The sequence below is a fragment of the Acomys minous genome (assembly GCF_964271855.1).
Source record: "Acomys minous genome assembly, chromosome: 20".
Taxonomy (NCBI): Eukaryota; Metazoa; Chordata; class Mammalia; order Rodentia; family Muridae; genus Acomys; species Acomys minous.
The window spans coordinates 25,754,089-25,776,909 of NC_140502.1; the positions used below are offsets into that span (position 1 = coordinate 25,754,089).

General features: G+C 56.3%; 4 protein-coding genes across 9 annotated transcripts in view; 1 reads left to right on the forward strand and 3 right to left on the reverse strand.

The window, feature by feature from the left end:
• TBCB (tubulin folding cofactor B) overlaps window positions 1-1,685 on the reverse strand; it is a 3,255-nt gene extending 1,570 nt beyond the window's left edge. Inside the window, exons 1-2 of the mRNA XM_084771079.1 lie at window positions 1,451-1,685; window positions 830-973 (exon numbers count right to left, since the gene is read on the reverse strand). Of these exons, the coding sequence (XP_084627205.1) occupies window positions 830-973; window positions 1,451-1,567 (261 nt within the window). The 5' untranslated portion in view covers window positions 1,568-1,685. The remainder of the gene's footprint in view (window positions 1-829; window positions 974-1,450) is intronic.
• Window positions 1,686-1,849: 164 nt separating this feature from the next.
• On the forward strand, window positions 1,850-3,270 carry POLR2I (RNA polymerase II subunit I). The gene is made up of 6 exons (XM_084771081.1): window positions 1,850-2,210; window positions 2,297-2,351; window positions 2,582-2,655; window positions 2,762-2,836; window positions 2,962-3,013; window positions 3,168-3,270. Exons 1-6 carry the CDS (start codon window positions 2,152-2,154, stop codon window positions 3,228-3,230), a joined length of 378 nt encoding a protein of 125 aa, XP_084627207.1. The 5' UTR covers window positions 1,850-2,151; the 3' UTR covers window positions 3,231-3,270.
• A 13-nt stretch (window positions 3,271-3,283) lies between these two features.
• Window positions 3,284-6,040, reverse strand: OVOL3 (ovo like zinc finger 3). The gene is made up of 4 exons (XM_084771080.1): window positions 5,467-6,040; window positions 5,323-5,387; window positions 4,452-4,653; window positions 3,284-3,732 (listed from the first exon to the last, which is right to left on the reverse strand). The coding sequence occupies exons 1-4, from the start codon at window positions 5,558-5,560 to the stop codon at window positions 3,524-3,526; spliced, it is 570 nt and encodes a 189-aa protein (XP_084627206.1). The 5' UTR covers window positions 5,561-6,040; the 3' UTR covers window positions 3,284-3,523.
• A 1,498-nt stretch (window positions 6,041-7,538) lies between these two features.
• WDR62 (WD repeat domain 62) overlaps window positions 7,539-22,821 on the reverse strand; it is a 45,691-nt gene continuing 30,408 nt past the window's right edge. Inside the window, exons 16-33 of one of the 6 annotated variants that reach the window (XM_084771154.1) lie at window positions 22,735-22,810; window positions 21,809-21,920; window positions 21,652-21,715; window positions 21,045-21,164; window positions 20,220-20,353; window positions 14,762-14,814; window positions 12,339-12,557; window positions 11,822-11,887; window positions 11,292-11,419; window positions 10,967-11,070; window positions 10,549-10,659; window positions 10,189-10,320; window positions 9,907-10,021; window positions 9,476-9,605; window positions 9,344-9,395; window positions 8,554-9,180; window positions 7,970-8,127; window positions 7,539-7,878 (exon numbers count right to left, since the gene is read on the reverse strand). In XM_084771154.1, coding sequence (XP_084627280.1) covers window positions 7,615-7,878; window positions 7,970-8,127; window positions 8,554-9,180; window positions 9,344-9,395; window positions 9,476-9,605; window positions 9,907-10,021; window positions 10,189-10,320; window positions 10,549-10,659; window positions 10,967-11,070; window positions 11,292-11,419; window positions 11,822-11,887; window positions 12,339-12,557; window positions 14,762-14,814; window positions 20,220-20,353; window positions 21,045-21,164; window positions 21,652-21,715; window positions 21,809-21,920; window positions 22,735-22,810 — 2,665 coding nt within the window. In that variant the 3' untranslated portion in view covers window positions 7,539-7,614. Of the gene's footprint in view, window positions 7,879-7,969; window positions 8,128-8,553; window positions 9,220-9,343; window positions 9,396-9,475; window positions 9,606-9,906; window positions 10,022-10,188; window positions 10,321-10,548; window positions 10,693-10,966; window positions 11,074-11,291; window positions 11,420-11,821; window positions 11,888-12,338; window positions 12,558-14,761; window positions 14,815-20,219; window positions 20,354-21,044; window positions 21,165-21,651; window positions 21,716-21,808; window positions 21,921-22,734; window positions 22,811-22,821 lie in introns of all 6 variants that reach the window. The other 5 variants (XM_084771152.1, XM_084771150.1, XM_084771151.1 and 2 more) reach the window with 5 other exon arrangements.

Below are 22,821 nucleotides of genomic sequence, written 5' to 3' on the forward strand. Positions count from 1 at the left end.
ATTCTCCTATCCTGAGCTCAGATTCCAGGAGTTAACAGGTCCAGGTCAACATTCTAGCAAGAGCTCCCCGTTAAGAGAGTAAATTTCAGGGGCTGGAGAGATGGCTCAGCGGCTAAGAGCACCACCTGCTCTTCCAGAGGTCCCGAGTTCAATTCCCAGCAACCACATGGTGGCTCACAGCCATCTATAGTGAGATCTGGCGCCCTCTTCTGGCCTGCAGGTGTACACGCAGGCAGAACATTGTACACATAATAATAATAATAAATAAACCTAGAAAAAAAAAGAGAGAGAGAAAGGACTAGAGGTAGAGCTCAGCCTGGCTGCCTAAGCAACAGCGGGATGGGAGTTTAGAGCGGAAACTGGGGAGGGATGGAGGGCAGAAGGGCGTCCTCTGTGTTCTCGCTGCTCCCAATTTGCCCAGCCTTATTGCTCCTGATGGTTCACCTCAACTCTTTTAGAGTTCTGTACCCTATTTCCCTCTGCGTAACGTCCGCTAGATAATGAGTTCAAACATCCATGCCCCCAGGAAGCCTTTTCAGATACTCCTCCCCAGGTGTATGGCCAGGCACCTCGTCTGTTTCACCCCCAACCCCCGGGCTGCCCTTAACACGGTCCTGACAACTCTGTCAGTCACTGTCCATCCGTCACTGTCCACTGAACGTCTGCTTCTCACGAGGCTGAAGGTGTGTGTGTGTGGGGGGGGTTCCATGTTTCTATGAGGATAGGGCCTACACTGGCTATCACACCAGGCAAAGCACAGTTATTTGTGGAGTTAAGTAAAACAAGCGGATGAAATGCGGTGCGCGGCGCCAGGGTACCCTGTCCTCACATGGATGCGGCAGCCGTCGTCCACAGGGTAGGAGCCCAGCAGCGCATCCTCCTGATCCAATTTGCCGTAGAACTTGTCGTCAGAGCCATACAGTTCCAGTTCCATGCACGACGCGGGGCTGCCCACCACCAGTTCCAGCTTACACTGCGGCAAAGAGGGAGCAGGGTGAGGGGAAAGGCTGCCGGAGGCCTCATCTGGCTTGTGTCAACAGCTAGGATGGTATCCCCACCCCCCTCACGCTGTTACAAAAGACCCTGGGCCCACCTCGCCCATTTAAAATAAAAAAAAAAGATTTATTTATTATGTATACAAATCTCATTATAGATGGTTGTGAGCCGACATGTGGTTGCTGGGATTTGAACTCATGGCCTTTGGAAGAGCAGTCAGGGCTCCTAACCTCTGAGCCGTCTCTCCAGCCCCCTCGCCCATTTTCTTCTGGACCCGTCACCCCGGCTGTCTGGAGCATCTCATTTTCCCGGGTCCCTTCTCTGTGATTCTGTTCTCTAGGGACCACCAGTCTCTGCAAAATTTCCCCTCAGGCCCCGCCCACTATCCCTGAGGCCCCGCCCCCGCGCCTCTGCCCCGCCCCCTTTAGGGCCCCGCCCCCTCCCGCGGCCACACCTTGAACTCCGCGATGGTGAGGCTGCGACTGTACCGCTTCTCCGAGCGGAAGCTGTTGAGGGAGCTGCTGATGAAAACCGTCACGGTGGGCGCCGAGACCCCCGTCACCACCTCCATCTCGCCGCGCCCTGCAGTTGGCCCCCCGCGGGTCCCGTTCCGCCGTCACAGCACACCGGGCTCCGCAGTGGCCGCCGCTCCTTCTGGGAGATCAGTCCCGCCCCCTCCCGGTCCTGAAGCTGACCAATGAGGGCTCGGCACCAGACAGGGCTGGCCAATCGCTGACGTCCTTTCTCCCCGCACGGCTGGGCGGATCCTCACTTATGTCCAGCCAATCACGAGAGGCCTTCCGTGCCTCTTCTTCCAATAGCCGCACGGGAAACAGGCGGGGCGGGGCCGGGGCCGCGAAGAATGGCTGGACCCATCCCGGTCCGTCCCGTGGAAGCCCGACGCATGTGCAGTGGCCGCGGGCCGGGAAGAGAGCCACGCTCCTCCGTTTGCGCGCAGCGGATGACGTTGCGCATCCCGGTCCCAGCCCTCGTCCCAGCGCCGCGAAGGCATCCAAGGCTCCCGAGGCAAAAGGGAGGGGACTCGCGCGCGCGCGCTGCCCCCGCCCCCGTTTTGGCGCAGCCGCGCGGCGGGGCCCTTCCCGCGGTCCGTAGCGCGGCCGCGCAGGCGCAGTAGGCCCGGCGAGCCCCGTCGCTATGGAACCGGACGGGACCTACGAGCCAGGCTTCGTGGGTATTCGGTTCTGCCAGGAATGGTGAGGCCCCGGTGTAGGCGGTGTGGGAAGGCAGGGAGGCTTGGCTCCGGGGCCGACCTCTGACCCCGCCCCCGCCCCCTCCGCAGTAATAACATGCTGTACCCCAAGGAGGACAAGGAGAACCGCATCCTGCTCTACGCGGTGAGTGCTGGGCCGCGGGTTCGCGCCTTCCCTCCGCGCCCCCGGCCGGCGGCTCCCCACGCTTTCGCCTCTTGGCGACCCCTCCGCACACACTCTGGTCCCATCTTGTCCATCCCCTCCGGGGATCCCCGTCCAGCCCCGTAGTTGACCTACCTCTCCCTCCTCCCCTCCCTCCTCCCCTTCGTCCTCCTTCCCTCCCCTCCTCTCCCGCCGCGCTGCCCTGTCCGCAGTGCCGGAATTGCGATTACCAGCAGGAAGCCGACAACAGCTGCATCTACGTCAACAAGATCACGCACGAAGTGGAGTGAGTGGCGGGACCCCGGCTCCGGGGCGCGGGGTATCATTGCCTTGGGACGCCCGGTCCTGGCCGCACGCACTCACTCACTCACTCACGTCCCCCATCCCTTCAGCGAGCTGACCCAGATCATCGCCGACGTGTCCCAGGACCCTACGTTGCCGCGGACCGAGGACCACCCGTGTCAGAAGTGAGTGCGCGGGGGCGCTGTCCTGGGGAGGGGGTGGGGGTCGCGGGGCGCTGTCCTGGGGTGGGGGGCGCTGTCTCGGGGTCGGGGTGTCCTCCACACGCTCAGGAACTGAACTGTCGCCCCAGGTGTGGCCACAAGGAGGCAGTTTTCTTCCAGTCACACAGTGCCCGCGCTGAGGTGAGCAGCCTGCCTCTCCCTGGGTGGCTGGGTGCTTCCCCAGGGGGTGGGGACGCCAGTTTTAGGTTGAAGATTGACGTGGTCCTTGGGTTGTTTGTTTGGCATGGGAGGGGGCTGTCTAGACCCGTGCTGACTGAACGTTCTTAATTGCCAGGACGCCATGCGCCTGTACTATGTATGCACTGCCCCCCACTGCGGCCACCGCTGGACTGAGTGACCTCTTCTTCCCCCACCTGTAATAAATGCCAGTTTCTATACTAGTGTTTCCTTTGTTTATTTAGTCTCACGGATAAGAGGCATGCAGTAGCCGGGCGGTGGCGGCGGTGCACGCCTTTAATCCCAGCACTCAGGAGGCAGAGGCAGGAGGATTGCTGTGAGTTCAAGGCCAGCATGGTCTACAGAGTGAGTCTAGGACAGCCAGGGCTACACGGAGAAACCCTGTCTCGAAAAACCAAAAAAGAAAAAAAGGAAAGAAAACCTAAAAAAAAAACAAAAGAGGCGTGCAGTATATCAGGCCGCGCGGTGTAGTGAGCGGTGCTGCGCGTAGGCGTCAGGCCGGGAGCTGGTGAAGCCGCAGTCCTCACACACGTGCAGCTTCTCCCTGCGCTCCCGGTACGCGTAGCTGGCCGGCTGCCCGTGCACCTTGGCAAGATGAGCTTCAAGGGAGCAGCGCTGTGTGAAAGCTTTCCCACAGGCGCCACAGCGGAATGGCCGGATCCCTGTGAAGATGAGCAGAGAAGGCAGCGGCCTCGCGTGTCCTGTTCCTGTTCCAGGCTGGGCACACGCTTTGCTCATGGCCCACCAGCCATCTGCTAGGCAACCTGAGCCAGACCCGAGTCTCCTCCACCCCTCACCTGGGAAGCGCCTCCTGAGGGAGGAGGGAGAAGCCTTAGCAACATGGAGCCTGAGATCTTACTTGATGTATTTTCGGGACAAGGCCTCACTGTGTAGCCTTAGCTGGCCTGGAACGCAGAGATCTGCCTGCCTCTGCCTCCCAAAGGCTGGGGTTAAAGGTGATTACCACCGAGCCTGGCTTAATTTTTAAAGTATGTTTTGGGGCGTGTGTTTGTATGCACAGGTGCCATGGTACAAGTGTGGAGGTCAGAGGACAATTTGCAGGAGACCGTTCTTTCCTTACATGACCTGGGTCCTGGGGACTGCACTTAGGTTGCCAGCAGTTGCCTCCTTTACCCACTGAGAAATCTTGCTGGCCCCTCAATTCTGTAGCCAGCACCCACCTCTACCCTCTACCAGGCCCCTTCCCTGGTGCCGTCTTAGACCTTCCTCCTGTGAGGTACACCGAGTCTCGGGTCACCTGTTACCCGTGTCCCTGCTGTGTATCCCCATCCTCTGGGAGCCCCACATCCCAGGCATCTCCCTCTGTTTCACTCCATCATCATCATCCTCATCCCTGTCTGGTGTCCCTGCTGTCGCTCACCAGTGTGAGTCCTCATGTGGCGCTTGAGATCGAAGGCGTCATGGAAGCCCTTACCACAGCAGTGGCACACGTGGCGCCGTGCTGGGCTGTGGCATTTGAGGTGCCGGGTCAGCATGCGCTGCAGTGGGAAGGCCTTGGGGCAGAGTGGGCAGCCAAGTGTCCCCGGGCCCTTGGGGGCAGAGGTCAGTGTTTCCTGTGAGGACTGCCAAAAGGGAGCAGGAGTTAATGTGGCCATCTGGACTCCTCCCAGTCTTTGTTTATTCTGTAAGCAATTTGTGGTGTGCCGAGAGCTAAGGATGACTAGAAGTGGGTCCCTGAGTAGTGGGGACAGGTGCTGCCCTCTCCCCAGCACCTTCCCTAACCTTCCCACCACTCTGGCCTCCGTGTCCCTCCATAGTGAAGAACACACTTTGCTAATCCGAGCTTTCCCAGTTTCACTGTCTGTGCCTCCTGCTCCCACCAGGAAGAAATTCCCCACAGCAGTGGACTTCTCTTCCTCCTGCTGAACACTCAGCACCTTGGTCAGTGCCTGCCAGACACTGAAATGACCTCACATACACTCTGACTAGTACTGCTTTGCCTCCAAAGCCAGTACAGGTCACCTGCTCCTGGGAGCCCCACCCACATCTGTTGCCTTATTCAGTGTTCTGCCATAAGTCACCTTCTAGCTTTTGGAATCTTGTTTGTAGCTGCTGGGCACCAGGTCCCTGCAGCGGGGCCCTTACAACTGCCCAACTACCCTAGGAATATGGGTCTTAACTGAGACTGGACTGAGTGGGGTGCTGGGAAGAGTGGCACGCTGAGTGAAGAGCTGGGCCCTAAGTAAGGAGCAGCCAGCTTCCTGGTCTCAGCTGCCCCGCTGCAGACTCACCCCTGCCCAAGTGTCTCTCAGAGCAGATGGTGTGTGCGCCGGTGCCTCTGCCAGGCTGCTGCAGTCTGGGAAGAGAAGCCAGAAGTCTGGGTGATGCGCTGTCTCTCCCTGGCCCTTCACCTCCAGGCCCAGTGAGGTGCCTACCTGGGACATAGGCATCTCCCCGGAGCTGGTCTGGCAGATGGGTCCAGTCCGGTGGCTGTGGACGCCGACTCCTCACAAGGAAGACCCGGGGCATTGCTTTGAGGGTGGTGAGATGGCTCCTCGCAGGGCCGCCTGTCAGACGTGAGGCCCAGAACTAGGTGAGGTCAGGAGAGCCTTGGAAGCCTTACTCACTTCATGCAAATTTTGGGACAAGCCTGGGGAGCGAGCAGCCTTAGCTGTTTCTAGTTACTTCTGCCACGGTGGCTCCACCCTACGCCGGATCCCAAGGAACTCTGCGGGTTTCCAGGGCAGGGGACATTAGAGGACCCCCTGGGGACCCTGAGTGAAAGCCTCGGCTGCTCTGGGGATGGGGAGAAGACAGGCGTGTGGCTCTAGTCCTGGTGGGTCCAAGGACTCCAGGGACTTTTTACCAGGCAAATCAGTGCCCCCAGACATCCATCAGCCTGCCTGGCTATTCAAATCACAGCAGCTGTCTGAGGATGCGGGTGGGGACAGGCAGTGGTGTAGGGTGACAGGAGAACGGGTACAGAACAGCCAAGGCTACCGCAGAGAAACCTTGTCTCGAAAAACAAAAAAATTATGTGCTCAATGCTCTGCCTGCTTGTACCCCTGGAGGCCAGAAGAGGGCGCCAGATCTCACTATAGATGGCTGTGAGCCACCCTGTGGTTGCTGGGAATTGAACTCAGGACCTCTGGAAGAGCAGCCAGTGCTCTTAACCCGAGCCGTCTCTCCAGGCCCGGCTTTTTTTTTTTTCTTCTCTTTTTCTCTAGACAAGGTTTCTCTGTAGCCTTGACTCTCCTGTAGATGAAGTTGGCCTTGAACTCAAAAGAGCTCCGCCTGCCTCTGCCTCCTGAGTGCTCAGCAGAACCCAGGTGTCACCCACACCCAGCCTACTGTTTGGCAAATGTAAGATGTCACCCTGTTATGATGTGTTGGTCTGCACAGAGCACACGCTCAGGTGAGGCCAGCCAAGCTTAACCAGTCAGGGCCGGGCAGGCTCTGCACTGCAGCTGACCAGTGAGGGCCGGGCTGAAGTGGTTCTCACTGACTGGACTTTATACCATCCTGACGGTGTACCTGGTGCAGGTCGGCGTCTCAGTACAACAAAGTCTGCCATCGGGGGAGCCAAGCGTGGGGACGAGGCACAGAAAGGCGTGGTGGCAAAGGACGGGCTGACACACGATGGGGGAGAGCTATTTTCGTTTCAGGTACCCCACGTCCTCTCCATGCTAAGAGAGTCAAGCTGTTGTGCAGGAAGATCTTCAGGTCTAATAAGGGAGGATTTGTCTTTGGTTTTGGGGACAGGTTTCTTTTTTGTAGCCCTGACTATTCTGTAGACCAGGCTGGCCTCCAACCCACAGTGATCCTCCTGCCTCTGCCTCCCGGGCGCTGGGATTTAAGGCGCGCACCACCGCTGGCAGCTGTTACCATCTGACCCTGAGCTGTGGCTGTGCACACGGGGACCTTTCTTCCTAAGAGTGGATGGGCTGAGGCTGGCCTGACGGCCTGTGCTTTAGGAGACGCAACTTGGGACAGTGTGTGTGTGTGTGGTCATGTGACTGACTGGCCGCCTTAGGAACACACTGTGTCTGCATGCCTACTCCTGAGGGAGCTGGTGGCTCATGGAATGAGCTGACGTAAGTCCTCCTGGCGAAGGCATCCCAGGCCCAGCTCCTTGCCAGTTCTTCAGTGATGTCTGTCTCCCAAGTCCTGTTCCACCAGTGACAACAGCAACCTGGACCCTGCAGGATCGGCTGCCAGCCAATAGTGTGTGTACTGGGGACACGGTCAGCCCGGTGAGCACAGGCACTCGTGGGTTTGTAAGCACTCACAGGGTCAAGGCTAGCTCCCCCTGGGGTCCAGCTGCGCTCCAACAAGCAAAGAGCACACAGGACCCTGCACAGCTCAGTCAGCTAGCGACAGGCCACACGGGCAGCCAGGCTATACTTGTTCCCTGTCAGGAGGCCACAGAGCAGGGCCTGGAGCTAAGCCAAGTCTCCAGACTGGTCCATCCCTGCAGGGGCCCGCCATCCTCTGTGCAGACAGGACAAGTGGTAAACAACTGTCAGTTTATTTGTTTACAAATCTGTCTGCAGAGCAGCAGGGCTTTGGGAGAGGGCTGTGATCTAGTCCCCTCTCGCCTTCCTCCTCACAGCCTGCACCAGCAGTTCTGAGTAGTGTTCTAGCAGGGCCTGCAGGTTTGGGCTGGCCAGGGGACAAAGTGTAGGTGGGGACCGAGGATCCGGGCTAGGCAGTGTCTGGGGTGGGGCCGAGTTAGCCGCAGCCATGCAGTTGCTGGCTTCCAGCTGGCTGCAGATCCAGTGGAAGGTGGAGACCAGCTCAGCCTGTGCCTGCTGTGGCTCACCGCCCGGCTGGCTGCTGGAGGCTAGCTGTAAGGGATGGCGAGCTTGTCAGGGGACAGCCCGGTAGTGGCAGGGGGCCCTGGCCTCCTCCTGCCCTGCCCCGGGCTCCTTAGCTTACCATGCGGTAAAGGTCAAGGGCTTCTTGGAAGGCAGTCCGCAGCCTGTGCACCACTGATCCCACACTGCCCAGCTCAGGGAGCGCTGGGGGCAGGGCCTCCGCTGGCCGCCCGGGCTCCCCAGCGTGTACCGGGCTGCCCAGGAGCACACGTGCCACATCTGAAGGGAGAGAGGAGCCTTTGACTTTCTGGATGGCCTGAGAGAGGCCAGTGTGTGTCAGCACTAGACCATTCACTCCAGTCCTCAAGGCTCCCCCGACCCCCCACAGGGCTCTGGGGGCCACAGCCTTCTCCTTCAAGCCTTTGGTTATGTCCTAACCCTGAAGCTGCACTGCTGACCCCTCCCTTATTGTAGCTTGTGTCATCCTGTGAGACACTGGACAGGTGGCTTTGTGTCTGGCCATCTCCCCCGTGAGGAGTCAACTCCCTGCCGTCTGTTTGCCACTGCGGCGTCTCATGTGCCCAGGGCCTAGCACTAAGCCCATCAACTATGTGAGTGGGTAAGCAGCTCAGTCCTTGTGACCAGGCTGAGTGTCCCTCTTGGCGGCTGGGCTAGGGCTCCCGCCACATCCGAGCGCACACTCACCAGGGGTGGGTTCCCGCGGGGCAGCGTTGCTCCCAGGCGTCCTCCTAGACCTGCTCTCTACAAGCTGGAGGTCGCTGAGGTGGGCAGGAGGGGTCAGGGGCCCAGAGGCTGAGGCCTTTGGGAGAAACACAGAGCGGTGGGGTCTCGGGGTGCTCACATCTACAGGGCTTGGTGCTGGGCAGCTGGCTGCCGTGACCGCCACACCAGGCTGCACATCCACAGGCTCCTGGGACCACACTCGTGCCGTGGGTGGCTCCAGTGGGGGAGGAGTGAGGAGCTGGTCACAGACACTTGATAAGGTCAGTCTCAGGTTGGCCCGGGCCTCGTGGTTGCCCCAGGAAGGCAGGGCAGGCTCTTGTCCTTCAATACTGGAAGGGTGTGTCCCTGTGGTGGGGAAGGCCTGGAGTTGCTGGCCCGGGGAAGCCAGCTCTCCCAAGGACAAGGGCTTATGAAGTGACCTGGAGAGCTCATCTGTCACAGGATCCTCACTGTCCCCAAGGAAGATGCTGCGTGGTACCCTGGCACGTGAGCTGGTCGTGGTTTCCATGTAAGAACACGTAGTGGGGGTGCAGACGCTCTGGTCCAGGCCTGCAGTGACTACACATGTGGACGCTGGAGGCTTCCGGTCTGTGGGTGGCACGGAGGAAGAGACAGGGGCTGCCAGGCCTGTGAGGGAAGGGTTCACTTGCACACCCCAGAGCCCCACCTAGAAGGGCTTCCAGGTCTCAAGGGAACCTCCCTGGCTCAGCTGGACACCTAGGGCTGTTCCTCTGGGGTTGGGGACACTTACTTGGTAGACCCAAGGCCTCTGGAACATCCTCAGCCTTCTGCCCAGAGAGGACCTACAAGCACCGATCTGTGGTAAGGACAAGGCCTCCAGGCTGGCTGCCTTGTGTCCTCAGAGTGACCCCACAATACTCACTTTGGTCTCATCTGAGCACATGTAGCCAATACCTGCTCTCCGGGGTCCTGCCCTGGGCCGGCTGCCCCCTTGGCCTGTAGGCTTGACATCTGGAGACTTCATAAGGTGCAGGGGCAGCCGGGGAGGGACCCTGGGGAGGAAGCCAGGTGAGACAGACATGCTCACGCAGCCTCACCCTGGGGTAGCTGAGGAGCTGGGGGGAGAGGAAGGGGAGTGCAGGGCCTGGCTTCTACCTGGAGGGGCTGAGGGCCTGGCTTCTACCTGGAGGGGCTGAGGGCCTGGCTTCTACCTGGAGGGGGCTGAGGGCCTGGCTTCTACCTGGAGGGGCTGAGGGCCTGGCTTCTACCTGGAGGGGCTGAGGGCCTGGCTTCTACCTGGAGGGGCTGAGGGCCTGGCTTCTACCTGGAGGAGGCTGAGGGCCTGGCTTCTACCTGGAGGGCTTCTGGAGGCGGGACAGGAACTGCGTGGAGATGCTCAGCCGGGGACTGAAGAAATAGTCATCAGCTTCTGAGATCTTTATGTCTCCCAGGGATCCGTCAAAGACCTCTGGAAAGACAGCCAAGGGCCCTCAGGCCTGCCAAGATCCCAGATGCCCCAGGTGTGAAGGGAGAGGCGGGGCATCTAGCTGCCCACCCACACTGTGCCTGGCACTGGACACACACATACCCCCCCCCCCACACACACACACAATCTGGGTGAAGGTCAGGTCCTACCTTCAGTAGGGGCATCTGTGAGGGTTTCAAAATGGTGACGGAGGAACTTCTCCTGCTCAGGGGTCTGGGGTAGGGAGCCACTGGCCAGGCCTGCCACTTCAGGCTGGGACAGCTCTTCTGTGCTCGGGAGCTCTGCATGGGAGGCAGGAGGAGAGCAGAGTTGTCAGCACTGTGAGTCATGGCAGACGCCACTTGACAGTGGAGCAATCTCCTGCCACACACCCAGCTACTCCCAGCCTAAGGAGGATGTGCAGGGCTTCCCCTGAGGACGCCGAGGCTGGGGAGCTCACGGCAGCCCACCTGGCCAGGCTCCCCCCGAGGACGCCGAGGCCGGGGCTCACGGCAGCCCACCTGGCTCACCTGGCTCATGGGGCACCGTCACGGGGAGGCGAGGACTGGTGTCAGTCAGTGGAGAGGAGAACCCAGCACCGGCAAAGCTGCACTCCAATTCAGCCTCTGACTCCCCAGAGTCTGAAGGAGTAGAGTGGGGGTCAGGCGCCTGCCCTAAGGGAGACAGGGTGCACCGCTCAGCTGCTGAGGCCTTTGTTTCCCCTCCTGGAGGATGGTGGTGATACACACTGCCCCACACTTTTATGGCCCAGCAAAGGTCCACACTGAGCAGCTGCAGAGCTGGGTGCTCAGTTAGTGGCTCAGCGCCCTTAGGCAATGGCAGAAAACATGTCTTCAGTGGCACTGTTGGAGGACTGGGTAAGGCCTCTGAGCCAGCGCCCAGAAGGGGCCATCGCGGACCACAGGGGCCTGCTTGGCCCACACTCACCCTCAGGTGGGCTCTGCTCCTTTGAACTGGCGGAGGACACCCTGAGATACGAGTCGCCTTGCTGGTCTTCGAGTCCCGCCTCTGTTTCTTCCTCGTAGTACTCGCTGCTGCACCGTCAGGGGGTTAACACCTGCCCTCGCCCAGGACCTGCCACCCACACCTGCTCCTGGAGCCCGCCTCAGCCTCTGCTGCCGCCGCCAACCCGGGACCAAGGCAACGGAGGCTGCCGCGCACCCAGGCCCACTCCCACAGGCCACTGGGAGAAGAGCGATTTTTGCAGGTTGTGCCTATCACAATGGCTCCCCTCGGGGGATAGGACATTCACCTGTGCCTCCCTGCGACGGGTACTTCTGCCTCCGGGGAGCAGAGGACGCCTTTTCTTGTCTCAGTGGATTCCCTCTCTAGAGGCAGGAAGGAGGGATGCCCCTGGCTGTCCTCCTGGGGACTCTCTGACTGAAGTGAGAGGCAGCCACTCTGAGGGGCCAGGTTCACCCAGGCCCTTGAATGCTAACAGCAATGGCAGCACGACCCGCAGAGGAGCGGCCCCGCAGCCCCTGGCAGTCAGGGCAGAGGGATGCGCACCACCCCACCAGACTCCACCCTCTGCTTACAGGACAGTCAAGAATACGCAAAGCCCTGGCTGGGCAGGCATGGCGGCACACACATTGCACCCCAGCTCCCGGGAGGCAGAGGTGGATGGTCTGAGTTCCAGCCCAGCCTGGCTCAAAATGCCACCAACAACAAAAACAGGGGAACCAGTTCATGGGGAGGTGAGAGCACAGGCTCCCTCAGGTCGGGTGGGTGGGGGTCACGTGAGACGTTCCAGGAGGTGTGTGTGAGGAGGGTGGCAAGTACCTCTGAGTCGCGCAGGTAGCTCCCCAAGCTGCCTTCTTGAGCCGCGTGTCCTTTAGCGTGTGAACACTGTAACACAGTAAGTAGGAAAAGCGCACATTACAGCAGGACACTGGCAGCCAGAAAATGGGCGAGAGCTGAGCCCTCTGGGGCAGAGCACAATATGACCATTTTTGGTCCTAAAAAGCTAAGACAGGAGGGCTGGAGAGATGGCTCAGAGGTTAAGAGCACTGTCTGCTCTTCCAGAGGTCCTGAGTTCAATTCCCAGCAACCACATGGTGGCTCACAACCACCTATAGTGTGATCTGGTGCCCTCTTCTGGTGTGCAAGCACACATGCAGGCAAAACACTGTATACATAACAAATAAATCAATCCTAAAGACAAAGGCAGAGGCAACCAAGACAGTGGCAAGCCTCTTACCCCAGGGCGCAGAGGCAGGGAGGGGCTAACCCAGGCTCTACCCATTTGAGCTCTCACTCCCCACTAAGAAAAGCCGGTTGGTTCTGGGCCAGGCTGTACCTCACTCAGCAGGCCCGCCAGGCTCTGCGGCTCCTCTGCGTCCAGGGCAGAGTCATCTGGAGTCTCCGGCTTCCTGGGTGTGAAGGAGGAGTCCAGGGCTCGGGCATCCAGGATGGTCTTGAGAGGCTCCTGCTCAGCCCGCTCTGCCCAGCGGCCATGCGGCTGGTAGCTGCGCGTGGCATGGAAAGCAGGGCTGTCTGCCACGTCGTCGTCCCCTAGCTTGAGAAGGGGAGACAGTCAGGCAGCAGCCATGCCCAACAGCTCCTGCTGTCTTCTGGCTTTACGCCCCTGTGAGAAACGGGGCACACCCACCCTGAACCTGTCTGTCTTCCTCCCTCACTCTTCTCTCTCCCCACCTCCTTTCTCTCAGCTGAGGTCTTACCTGCCAGTCTCTCTGACCCAGCTCCCAAGAGCTGCCATTGCAGGTGTAGGCCACCAGGAAGCTCAGAACCTCTTACACACTTTGGTGTCTCAGAGTGACTATGCCAGGGACGCTTTCTCTGCTCCCTGAAGCCGTAATAACTCTTTGCCGTTTCTTAGCCCCCGGCAGCAGCAGCGGCATTCCCCTCCCGCCTTAGTCCGCCCCGTCCACTTCACTTGTATTCCACTAACAAATCGTTAGCTCTGCCACCCCAAACACACCGAACACTGCGCCGTTCCTACTCCACCAGCTGGGCCTCCTACCAGGGCTACTGCTGGGCCCCGTGTGGCTTGTGTTAAGTGCAGTTTCTAACGTCCAGCTGTGAGACTAGGCACTTCACTTCTCTGGGCCCCAAATTTCTTGCCTATGAAATAGGGATAGGAAAAGCCTCTACACTTCAGTGAAGTGGGCTTTTTTCTTTGTTTGTTTGCCATCTCTTCCCCCACCAACCCCCAAGACAGGTCTCTGTGTAGCCCTGGCTGTCCTGGAACACCTTTTGTAGACCAGGCTGATCTTGAACTCAGAGATCCACCTGCTTCTGTCTCCTAAGTGCTAGGATTAAAGGTGAGCACCACCATTGCCTGGCTGATTTTATTTTTTAATACTCAATAACTTTATTATGTTTTACAATGTAAAATATAACTTTTCCAGGAAATTTAAATATGGAACAACCCAGCAATAGAATATAGTAGCTAATTGTTTCCATATGAGAGACGAGTCAGTGAGCGACTGCAGAGGGCTTAGAATGGAGTCAGCATGTGGGAAGTCTGCTGCTTGTCACTGTAACCGTAATGGGACAAGGAGCTGGGGCCTGGGCGAGCAGGGCCACGGCTGCCACTCGGGCCTGGACCTTAGCTACGGCTTTGGCGTTGAGGTAAACTCATGAGCCTTCTGTTTTGCTTTCTGTAGTACTGAGGATTACACCTAAGGCCCACTGAGTTCTAACGCCAACCTTCTGGCTTTCTTTGTGCTTGTCACTTACTATTATTTTGTTTTTGCTCTCACGTACCCCTGGCTGGCCTGGACCTTGCTATGTAGCAGAGGACGGCCGAATCCTGTCTTTACCTTAGGCGCTGGCACTACAGATGAGCATCACCACACCTGGCTTCTGTGCTGAGGAGCAAGCCTAGTGCTCCCTGCGCGCTAACCAGCACCACCAGGAGTCTCACACAGCCCGTCCCCCTGCCACCTCCCACGTGCTGGCTGTGTCACCCGACCTGTTGTACTTTGGGTTTAGGTTTTACTAAGTTGCCCCAGATGGTCTTTTCCTCACTTGCTCCGCAGCGCACTTGACCCTGTGCTCCTCCGGCCTCAGCCTCTTGGGTAGCTGGGACGGTGAGCCTGGACGAGCAGCTCCGGCCAGAGGTCAGCGTCTGCTACGAGCTCCTAGTCTGCTGTCGCACGTCACAACCATTCCTTCCGCTTCAACACTACCACGGCTTCTTTTCTTCCCTCACATCCAACTGCATGGCCCCACCTCTGAAATCCCTCTAGAGTCACCCGTTTCCTTCTCCCACCTGATGCAGCCCTCAGCGTCAGCCTCGCTTCTGGACCTCCTTGCTGCCTGTCCCTTGGCCTATTTCCTGTCACTACGTTCTCAGGCTCAAAGAGACCAACCCAGATGCCACCTGGCACTGAACTGATATCCGGAAGAGTCTTTATGTCCCTTCCCGGTGGCCCTGGCTCCCGAGCACACACCAGTTCCTGTGTTACACGGGTAACTGCTCACTGCCGTGCCTCTCCCCTGCCCGTCACAGGAGAGCAGGCCTGGAAGGAGGTCTTCTTGGCCCTGCCCCACCTCCAACAGCCAGAACGGCGGCAGGCATAGGGCAGATGGTTGTGTGAACCGAGAGCTGCCTCAGCTCAGACTGAAAGGACGATGGGGTTTGCCAAGGAGAGGAGACATGGAAAGAAAGACGGACTTCCTGAAGGGAGAAAGCACAGGGAGGGGAGGGCTCCTCTGTGCCGTCCGCTAAGGCTCCCGATCTCCCAGTAGACTCACCAGCCGTTTAGCCCAGAGCGGCAGCTTGCCGTTGGTCAGCAGGCACTGAGGACCTGCAGACATAAACAGACATGGGGCCAGGTCAAGCAACCCCAGAGGTGGACGGATCACACAGCTGGGCGTTCCCCAAAGAGCGGCGCAGGAACCCACGGGGCAAAGATGCTCAACCCCACTAGCTGCAAACTGCATAACTGAATTTAGGCAATAAGGTACACTGTTTAACTCATAAAACTGACCAAGTCTAACTATTGGGGTGCAGGAGTGCTAGGTGTAGTCTCAGCATTCAGGAGGCTGAGGCAGAAGCAAGAGCTCCAGGTTAATCCAGGCTACAAAGTGACAACCTGTTTCAAAAGACCAAAACCCAGGCCATGGGGGAGGGCTCCTGCTGGGGCTCGGCTGTAGAGCCTTGGCGTGGCATGTGCCCCGAGTTCAATCCCCAGCTTGGCTGGGGTGGGATAAGCACCCCATTTTGGTTACAACATCCAACTGAATTTGGAGCACTTTTGGGGGTTCCCCTTTAAAACCACAAATGTGCTAATGTCAGGACCCAGTGTGAGTGTTCAGGAAAAATACTCTCAATCAATGACAATAAAAAAAAAAAGAAAAAGAAAAAAAAATCAGGCTGGGCATGGTGGCGTACATCTTTAATCTCAGCACTTGGGAGGCAAAGGCAGGCAGATCTCTGTGAGCTCGAGGCCAGCCTGGTCTACAGAACAAACACACACACACACACACACACACACACACCTTGAAAAACCCAACAAAATGATTAGAGAAAACCTAAATGCCTACTTGCATGGGGAATAGCTATACTGGGATGCTATTGAAATAGGGGCTGTACCATTTGTAGGAAGTTAGATTTGAGCATAGACAGGGCAGGTTATTCAGCTGAGAATGTTGTTTGAAGAATGTATGTAAATCCAGATGTGGGTCCTGCTTAGTGCCACAGGCAGGCTGAGTCTTCTGTAGGTCATCATTACGTAGTAATTTTGGTTCTGAATATTACATTAAATTATTTGAGTATATACAGACCTAAATTTTAAAATCTGTACACATACTATTTTGATGCATTAAGATTGATAATATTGCTGATTTAAATTTTATTTATGCACATACTTAAAAGGACAGAAATGTCCGGGAAAGTAATTGTTAAATAATGGTATGTAACTTTATAACTTTTTAAATAAATAACAAGATTTAAAAAAAAAAAAAAAGAAAAAGAAATGGGGGCTTTCCATCCACTCCTCCCACACAGTTAGGTAAGTCATCTCTGAGAGGAGAAGACAGGCTACAGTATGCCGAGACTTACAGACAGCACAGGATGCAGTGCGCTGCGAAGCACCCAGAACATTAGTGTTCAGGGACAGGGCTGTGCAGTGGTCGGCACACAGCAGCAGGCTGGCCGAGGGAGAGAACAGGACAAGTTACGCCTGCTTTTCCCAGCTGCATGCTGCTCCCTCACTGTTTCCAGCCTCTCACAGCAGGCACAGCACCAGTGAGAGCCACGGGAAGCCTGCACAGCGCCAGTGAGAGCCACGGGAAGCCTGCACAGCACCAGTGAGAGCCACGGGAAGCCTGCACAGCGGCCAGTGAGAGCCACGGGAAGCCTGCACAGCGGCCAGAGAGAGCCACGGGAAGCCTGCACAGCGCCAATGAGAGTCACGGTAAGCCTGCACAGCGGCCAGAGAGAGCCACGGGAAGCCTGCACAGCACCAGTGAGAGCCACGGTAAGCCTGCACAGCGGCCAGAGAGAGCCACGGTAAGCCTGCACAGCGGCCAGAGAGAGCCACGGGAAGCCTGCACAGCGGCCAGAGAGAGCCACGGGAAGCCTGCACAGCGGCCAGTGAGAGCCACGGGAAGCCTGCACAGCGGCCAGAGAGAGCCACGGGAAGCCTGCACAGCGGCCAGAGAGAGCCACGGGAAGCCTGCACAGCGGCCAGAGAGAGCCACGGGAAGCCTGCACAGCGGCCAGTGAGAGCCACGGGAAGCCTGCACAGCGGCCAGAGAGAGCCACGGGAAGCCTGCACAGCGGCCAGAGAGAGCCACGGGAAGCCTGCACAGCGGCCAGTGAGAGCCACGGGAAGCCTGCACAGCAGCCAGTGAGTGAGAGCCACGGGAAGCCTGCACAGCGGCCAGTGAGAGCCACGGGAAGCCTGCACAGGCCAGTGAGTGAGCGCCATGGGAAGCCTGCAGTGACTTCGGAGGAAAATCTTCCTCTTTATGCATCTGTGTGGGGGACCGAGACCGAACCCAGGATCTCACACACCCCAGGCAAAGGCTTGCCCAGGGACTACTTCTGTGGAGGAATGTCTTGAGTAGATGTAACAACTGTCAATAAAGCGCTGTTTAGCCAATCACCTATACAAATGTGAACACCCAGGCACAAGATGCCCAGGGCATGCATAAACTATAAAATGGGAGTTTATATAAAGTTTAAAAGGTGGAAGTGTCCACCCCAATGGAGAGAAGGGTGAGACAAAAACACCTTCAATAAATGTAAAAGCCCAGGTACAAGATGCCTAGGCGATGCATAAGTTTATTTAAGGCTTAATGCCTCTTCTTTTGCTCAGGGCAACCGGCTTGTCTCTGAAATGTGGCACATTTTCTCAGGGGACAGGTAGCAGCCTAGCCTACCCATCAGGCGCCACCGAGCCTAGAGAAGGACGTTTAGAACTATACAATCTTGTTTTGATTTCAACTAAATAATGATTGTATGTTCTTTGGCAATGGTAATACTATACTTCCTCTGTGAAAGAGGCCAAAATAAAACAGACCTGGATCAAAGAGAGACTGCTGACTTAAGTCAGTCTGTACGTACATGAATACAAACTACAGAACCAGCCTCGATTGTTCTGTGCATCCTGCACACCTCATGCATTTATAGTTTTAGAACTATATAGTGCTTGTGAGAAATATATATTTTTAGAACAAAAGCACCAGACACTGATGCTGGATCAGACCCGACAGGATGCATCCTCCAGCATGCTGAGATGCTGACATCTGCATTCCTCATGTTCCATCCACAAGCACTTCAGGTGCTGTTGTCATCAGAACAGAACAGCTCCCAGGACAGCTTTGGAGGAAGCTCCTGATTCCAACTAGTCCAGCACTTCAGACCGTCCACACAGGACTTGTATCAAGCCTGCATTTCTCAACATTTAGAGACTGGACCACAAATGCTATCTCTAGCTTGTTTAACAATTTTCCCAGTTTTATTTGGGCCCCTACATAGGTATTATTCACCCCAAATCAGCCTGAAGAAGCCTTAAAAAGAGAACGCCGTCCCATTTCCCTTAAAGGGGGTTGGGTAAGGTTTTGGGCCGTAGATGTTTATTTTCATTGGGAATTGACTGGGTTGTTATCGGCCTTATTCAGAGAGAGAGCAAGGTTGGACTCAGGAATTTTTCTCTGAGAATACAGAAATATAAAGGAATGATAGGACAAAAGGTAGATTGAATTTACTCTTCAATTTAAGACCTTAATTGTTACTCACAAGGCTATTTTTAATTCATTGGTATAGAATATTAGATACTGATGAAAAATAAGTTTATTTTTAATTCATTGTACTATTTTATCACAAGAATATGCATCCTAGGCTCAATACATAGATAAGGTAAAATATTTAGATAAGGTCTTTAAAAACCTCAGAGACCTACAGAATACGGCATTTAAAGAATTTTTTTATTGTTTTGAGGATTCTTTGAAAATGAGACCGTTGACTCCTGGCCACACCCAGCCTGCCTCAAAGAAGGTAATGAACATCGAGGAACTTCCTTATGGAGATGGTTTCAGATGTGGCAAACCAGCCACTGGGCAAAAATGGCCTTGTTTTCTGCCACAGACAGAATTCTGCCCGAAATGGGCAAGCTTGGATGCAGGTGGAGTTGACGGCCAAACTCTGCCAAGACAGGGTAGGCAAGTCCTCAACAGTCCCTGCCTCCCAAATACGTCTGTCAGATAAATTGGGCCAGAAGGTTGAAGACCATGCTCTAACATGCTAGAAAGTTTTGAGTTCAGGCTGTTTAGCCAATCAGCAGGGCAGAAGGACAGGAAGTGGAAGGCGGAACTTCCTAGAGAGGGGGAGGAGGGAAGAACTGACAGTTGAGAGGGAGAGAGGAGGGTTAACAGCTGACAGGAGAAGGATTGGCAAGTGCTTGAGATATTTGTATGTTACAAGGTTTATAGTAGCTTTAGTTTAAGAGTAGATTAGAATCAATTTAGACTCTGCCTGCATTTCAGACTCAGCCAGTTACTGGCTTCCTAGGCCAAACCGATACAATTTATTGTAACAACTTCCTCAGCCCTTTTCTGTGACATAGGGAGGGCCTCACTAAGCCCAAGATGCCTTGAGCTCACTCTGTAAAGCAGGCTGGTCTGCAACACAGGCAGGCTAGGAGCGTCTTTGGAGGACTTTCTAGAATGATCTTTCAGGCTAATCCTGACGCCTGGAACTGGAGCAGCCACCTTGCAACCACGAGGGCAGCTGGACGTGTGCAGGCACACCCTGGGAAACCCTTTGGGGAACCCCCCTGAGTCCCTGACCACTTTCCACCTTGGCCAGGCACTTAAGCGGAGCTGGACTGACTCTGCAACGGGCCAGTTTACGGCAGAGTATTAGGATGGAACGCTCTTTTCTCTGTAGAATTTTATAAGATGACAGCTGAGAGGCCTCTTCTCCCCTCCAAAAGGGACGGCCTGCCTGTGCACAAGTGCAATGCGAAGAAAAGCAGAGCCAGAGGGCAGAGGAAAAGATCTTCCTTTATTTTTTGGTTTTGAGATACAGTCTTACTATGTAGCTCAGCTGGCCTGGAACTTGCAATCTGTCTCCTTCATCCCGCTAAGTGGGTTATAGGTGCGAGCACCATGTGGAACTCAGAACAGCTTCTCCCTCCCTCCCTCCCTTCCTTTTGGAGACAAAGTTTCTATGTAGTGCAGCCTGTCCTAGACCTTGCGATATAAAGCAGGCTGGCCTTGAACTCGCAGACATCTTTCTGCTTTTGGGATTAAAGGCACACACCCTCACCGACCCACCTAATATCCTTTTTTTCTTTTTAAGTCTCATGCCAACTAGGCTAACCTCAGCTTACTACTACTACGTAGCTAAATGCTGGGATGACAGGCATGTGCACACTCAGTGGGAATTATCTTTCTTTCTTTCTTTCTTTTTTTCTTTTGTTTTTTTTCAGACAGAGTTTCTCTTGCAGTCCTGGCCTTTGAAGACCAGACTGGCCTCGAACTCAAGAGATCCACCAGCCTCTGCCTCCCAAGTGCTGGGATTAAAGGCATGCACCACCACACCCAGCAAAAGTATCTTTCATCTGACTACCTGGACCTAGCAGAGCTTGAAACTAGTATTCTTGATTTTTCAATTACATCAACCGAAACATTTTCTGGCTAGCTCAACTATTACACTAATAGTTTTGACCCAAGGCCATGTCTCCCCGCCCCCCAAGCTCACCTGGATCCAGGCTCCCTTTGGATGGTGTTTTCAGCAGCTCCTCTGGGTCACATTCCTCCTCCATCTCATCTTCCGTCTGCTCTCCGGGGCTCATGGAGCGAACCTCGCTGGGTGTGGATGCATATTTCTCTTGGCTTCGGGAAGGAAACAGGAGACAAACAGGTGAACGGGGTGAGACGGAGACTTGTCCAGAGCTGGGTCTGCCCAAGCTTCAGCCATGGATCTGCTGGAGCCTCAAAACCATGCACCGAGGAGCCCGTTCCCTTGGTGCCTCAGCCTGCCACATCTCCAACGCCACCTCAGGCCCCATCAGTCCTCACAGGCACCGGGAGCCACATGGAGGCCACAGCAAAGCCTCTACAGCAAGAGGCAGCCAGGGACAGACCCAGAGCAGAGCAGAAAGCGCTGAACATTCCTGCTAAACTAAGTATCCCCAACATCTTCACTCTCAAGTCAGAACTTGAGCAGGCATTGTGGCTCACACCTAAAATCTCAACCCTGGGCGCTGAGGCAGGAGGACTGCCTTGAGTCCAAGGCCAGTCTGGGCTAGATGGTAGGACTGTATCAACAATCACTATAGGAGTTCACTCCAAAATAATTTGAGAGAGGCCTAACGACTAAGGAAACGAGCTCAGGGGGCTCAGGTAAGTGAGGGAGCAGCTGTGTGCGGAAGGGTAAGGGATGCTCAGTGCTACCCCAGCCCCTGCTGGTCCCCTCCGAGCACCCTCTCCACTGCTCACTATAAGCATGAGGCCTCTGCACTTTAACGTCCCACCAGGCTAAGACTACAGGGAGGCTCCCGCCCCGCCGTGCGGCTGGCAGCACCTGGGCGAGCTGCTCCACTTCGGGCCCCGGGGCGGCGGCGGCTCGTGGTGCTTCATCTCCAGCAAGTGCTGCTTCATGCTGCTGGTGATCTCGGGGCCCAGGTGCCAGATGAACACACAGCTGTCAGGACCAGGCACAAAGTGGAGGGAAGTGCGGGTGGCCACTGCTGCCGCTGCCGTGTCTGAGCATGCGGTCCCCTACATCACATGGCCAAGACCCCAACCCCTCCACAGACGCCCTGTCAGCTTAGCTCCAGGGCTTGGGACCCTGGCTCAAGGTCCAGGCATCCCAGCAAACTAGGGCTGCTTTGGGGCCTCAAGACTAAAGAAAAATGGCTTTGGGCAGAACTGTAGGAAATCAAAGGGAGAAACAAGAGACCGCCCCGTGGCCAATCAATCCCAGAGGGCAGGGTACCATGTCTCCTTACAGAGCAAACCGAGGCTGAGAGACGGGGAAGGACCTGCTCAATGCCACGACCAACAGAGCTGGGGTGGAGCTCAGGGCTGGATGTTACAGGCTGAAAGCACGGCATGCTGGGGCCCTAGGATGCACGCCCCCCCTACTCCTAGAGGGGGCCCATCTAGGGCAGCCCCCACACTTGTCTCACCTGTCTCCCGACACTGTAATCAAGTGGCGGCAGTCATAGGTGAACTTCATGCCAGTGACAATTTCTGCAAGCAGAGGAGGGAGCCCATCCTTACTCTGGGTCAGGCTGTGGAAGGTGGCGCGGGCAGGCACCTTCCTGTATGGTAGGAAACACCTACCTGAGTGGCCAAACATCTTGGCAACACACTCGCCCGAGTAAAAGTCAATCACCGAGATGCTTTTGTCGGAGCAGCTTGTGGCCAGGAAGGTGCCTGAGGGGTCCACGTGGACCTGAGGGAGAGTCACATGGCACCTCAGGCTGCTTGCTTTATGCCTATCAGGAGGCGGGTGCCCCACAGCTCAGCACCAGCCTGGCTGGCTACCCCTCTTGTGCTGGACACTTGGTGCAAGGAACCAGCTCGGGGCACTCTGGTGATATGCCCTGGCAGGCAGGGATTCCTGCGCCTCCTTTGCAGGCAAGGGGCAGAAATGATGGTGGCCAGGCCCTGGGCTACGTGTAAACTCAGCTCTTTGCACAACCCTAGGACGGAAGCTGCTTTCGCTAGCTTTCGACTGATGATGAAACAGGCTCAGAGAGCTGCCCAGGGCTGGTCAGGCAGCCTGAGGCACAGCTGGGACCCATTCTGGGAGCCTGCACTCAGAGCAACTGCCCTGGGCCAGGGTATCTGAGAAGTGTCCCCTGTCCTGTATCTCTCTGCTCCTTTCAGCCATGCCCTGCTGCCACCAAGCTAGAGCCCACTCAGCAGAGAGAGGACCCTCAGTCCACTCAAGCACCCTTGACTAGTCAGCCTGAGAGGGTGCTATTCACTGTGACCATTTTAATAAGAACACGGCTCTGGGGCTGGAGAGGTGGCTCAGAGGTTAAGAGCACCGTCCGCTCTTCCAGAGGTCCTGAGTTCAATTCCCAGCAACCACATGGTGGCTCACAGCCATCTACAGTGAGATCTGGCGCCCTCTTCTGGCCTGCAGGGGTACATGCAGGCAGAGCATTGTACACATAATAAATAAATATATCTTAAAAAGAAAAGATCAGGGCTCTGAGGAGCAGGGTGGGGCTCTGTGGGGTGTGCATGTGGTCTCTCACCTTCAGCAGGAAGCCTTCATCACTCTGGGAGCCCTTGTAGCACTTCTTCTGTTTCCCACTCACTGTGTTGTAGACCCTGGGGAATCA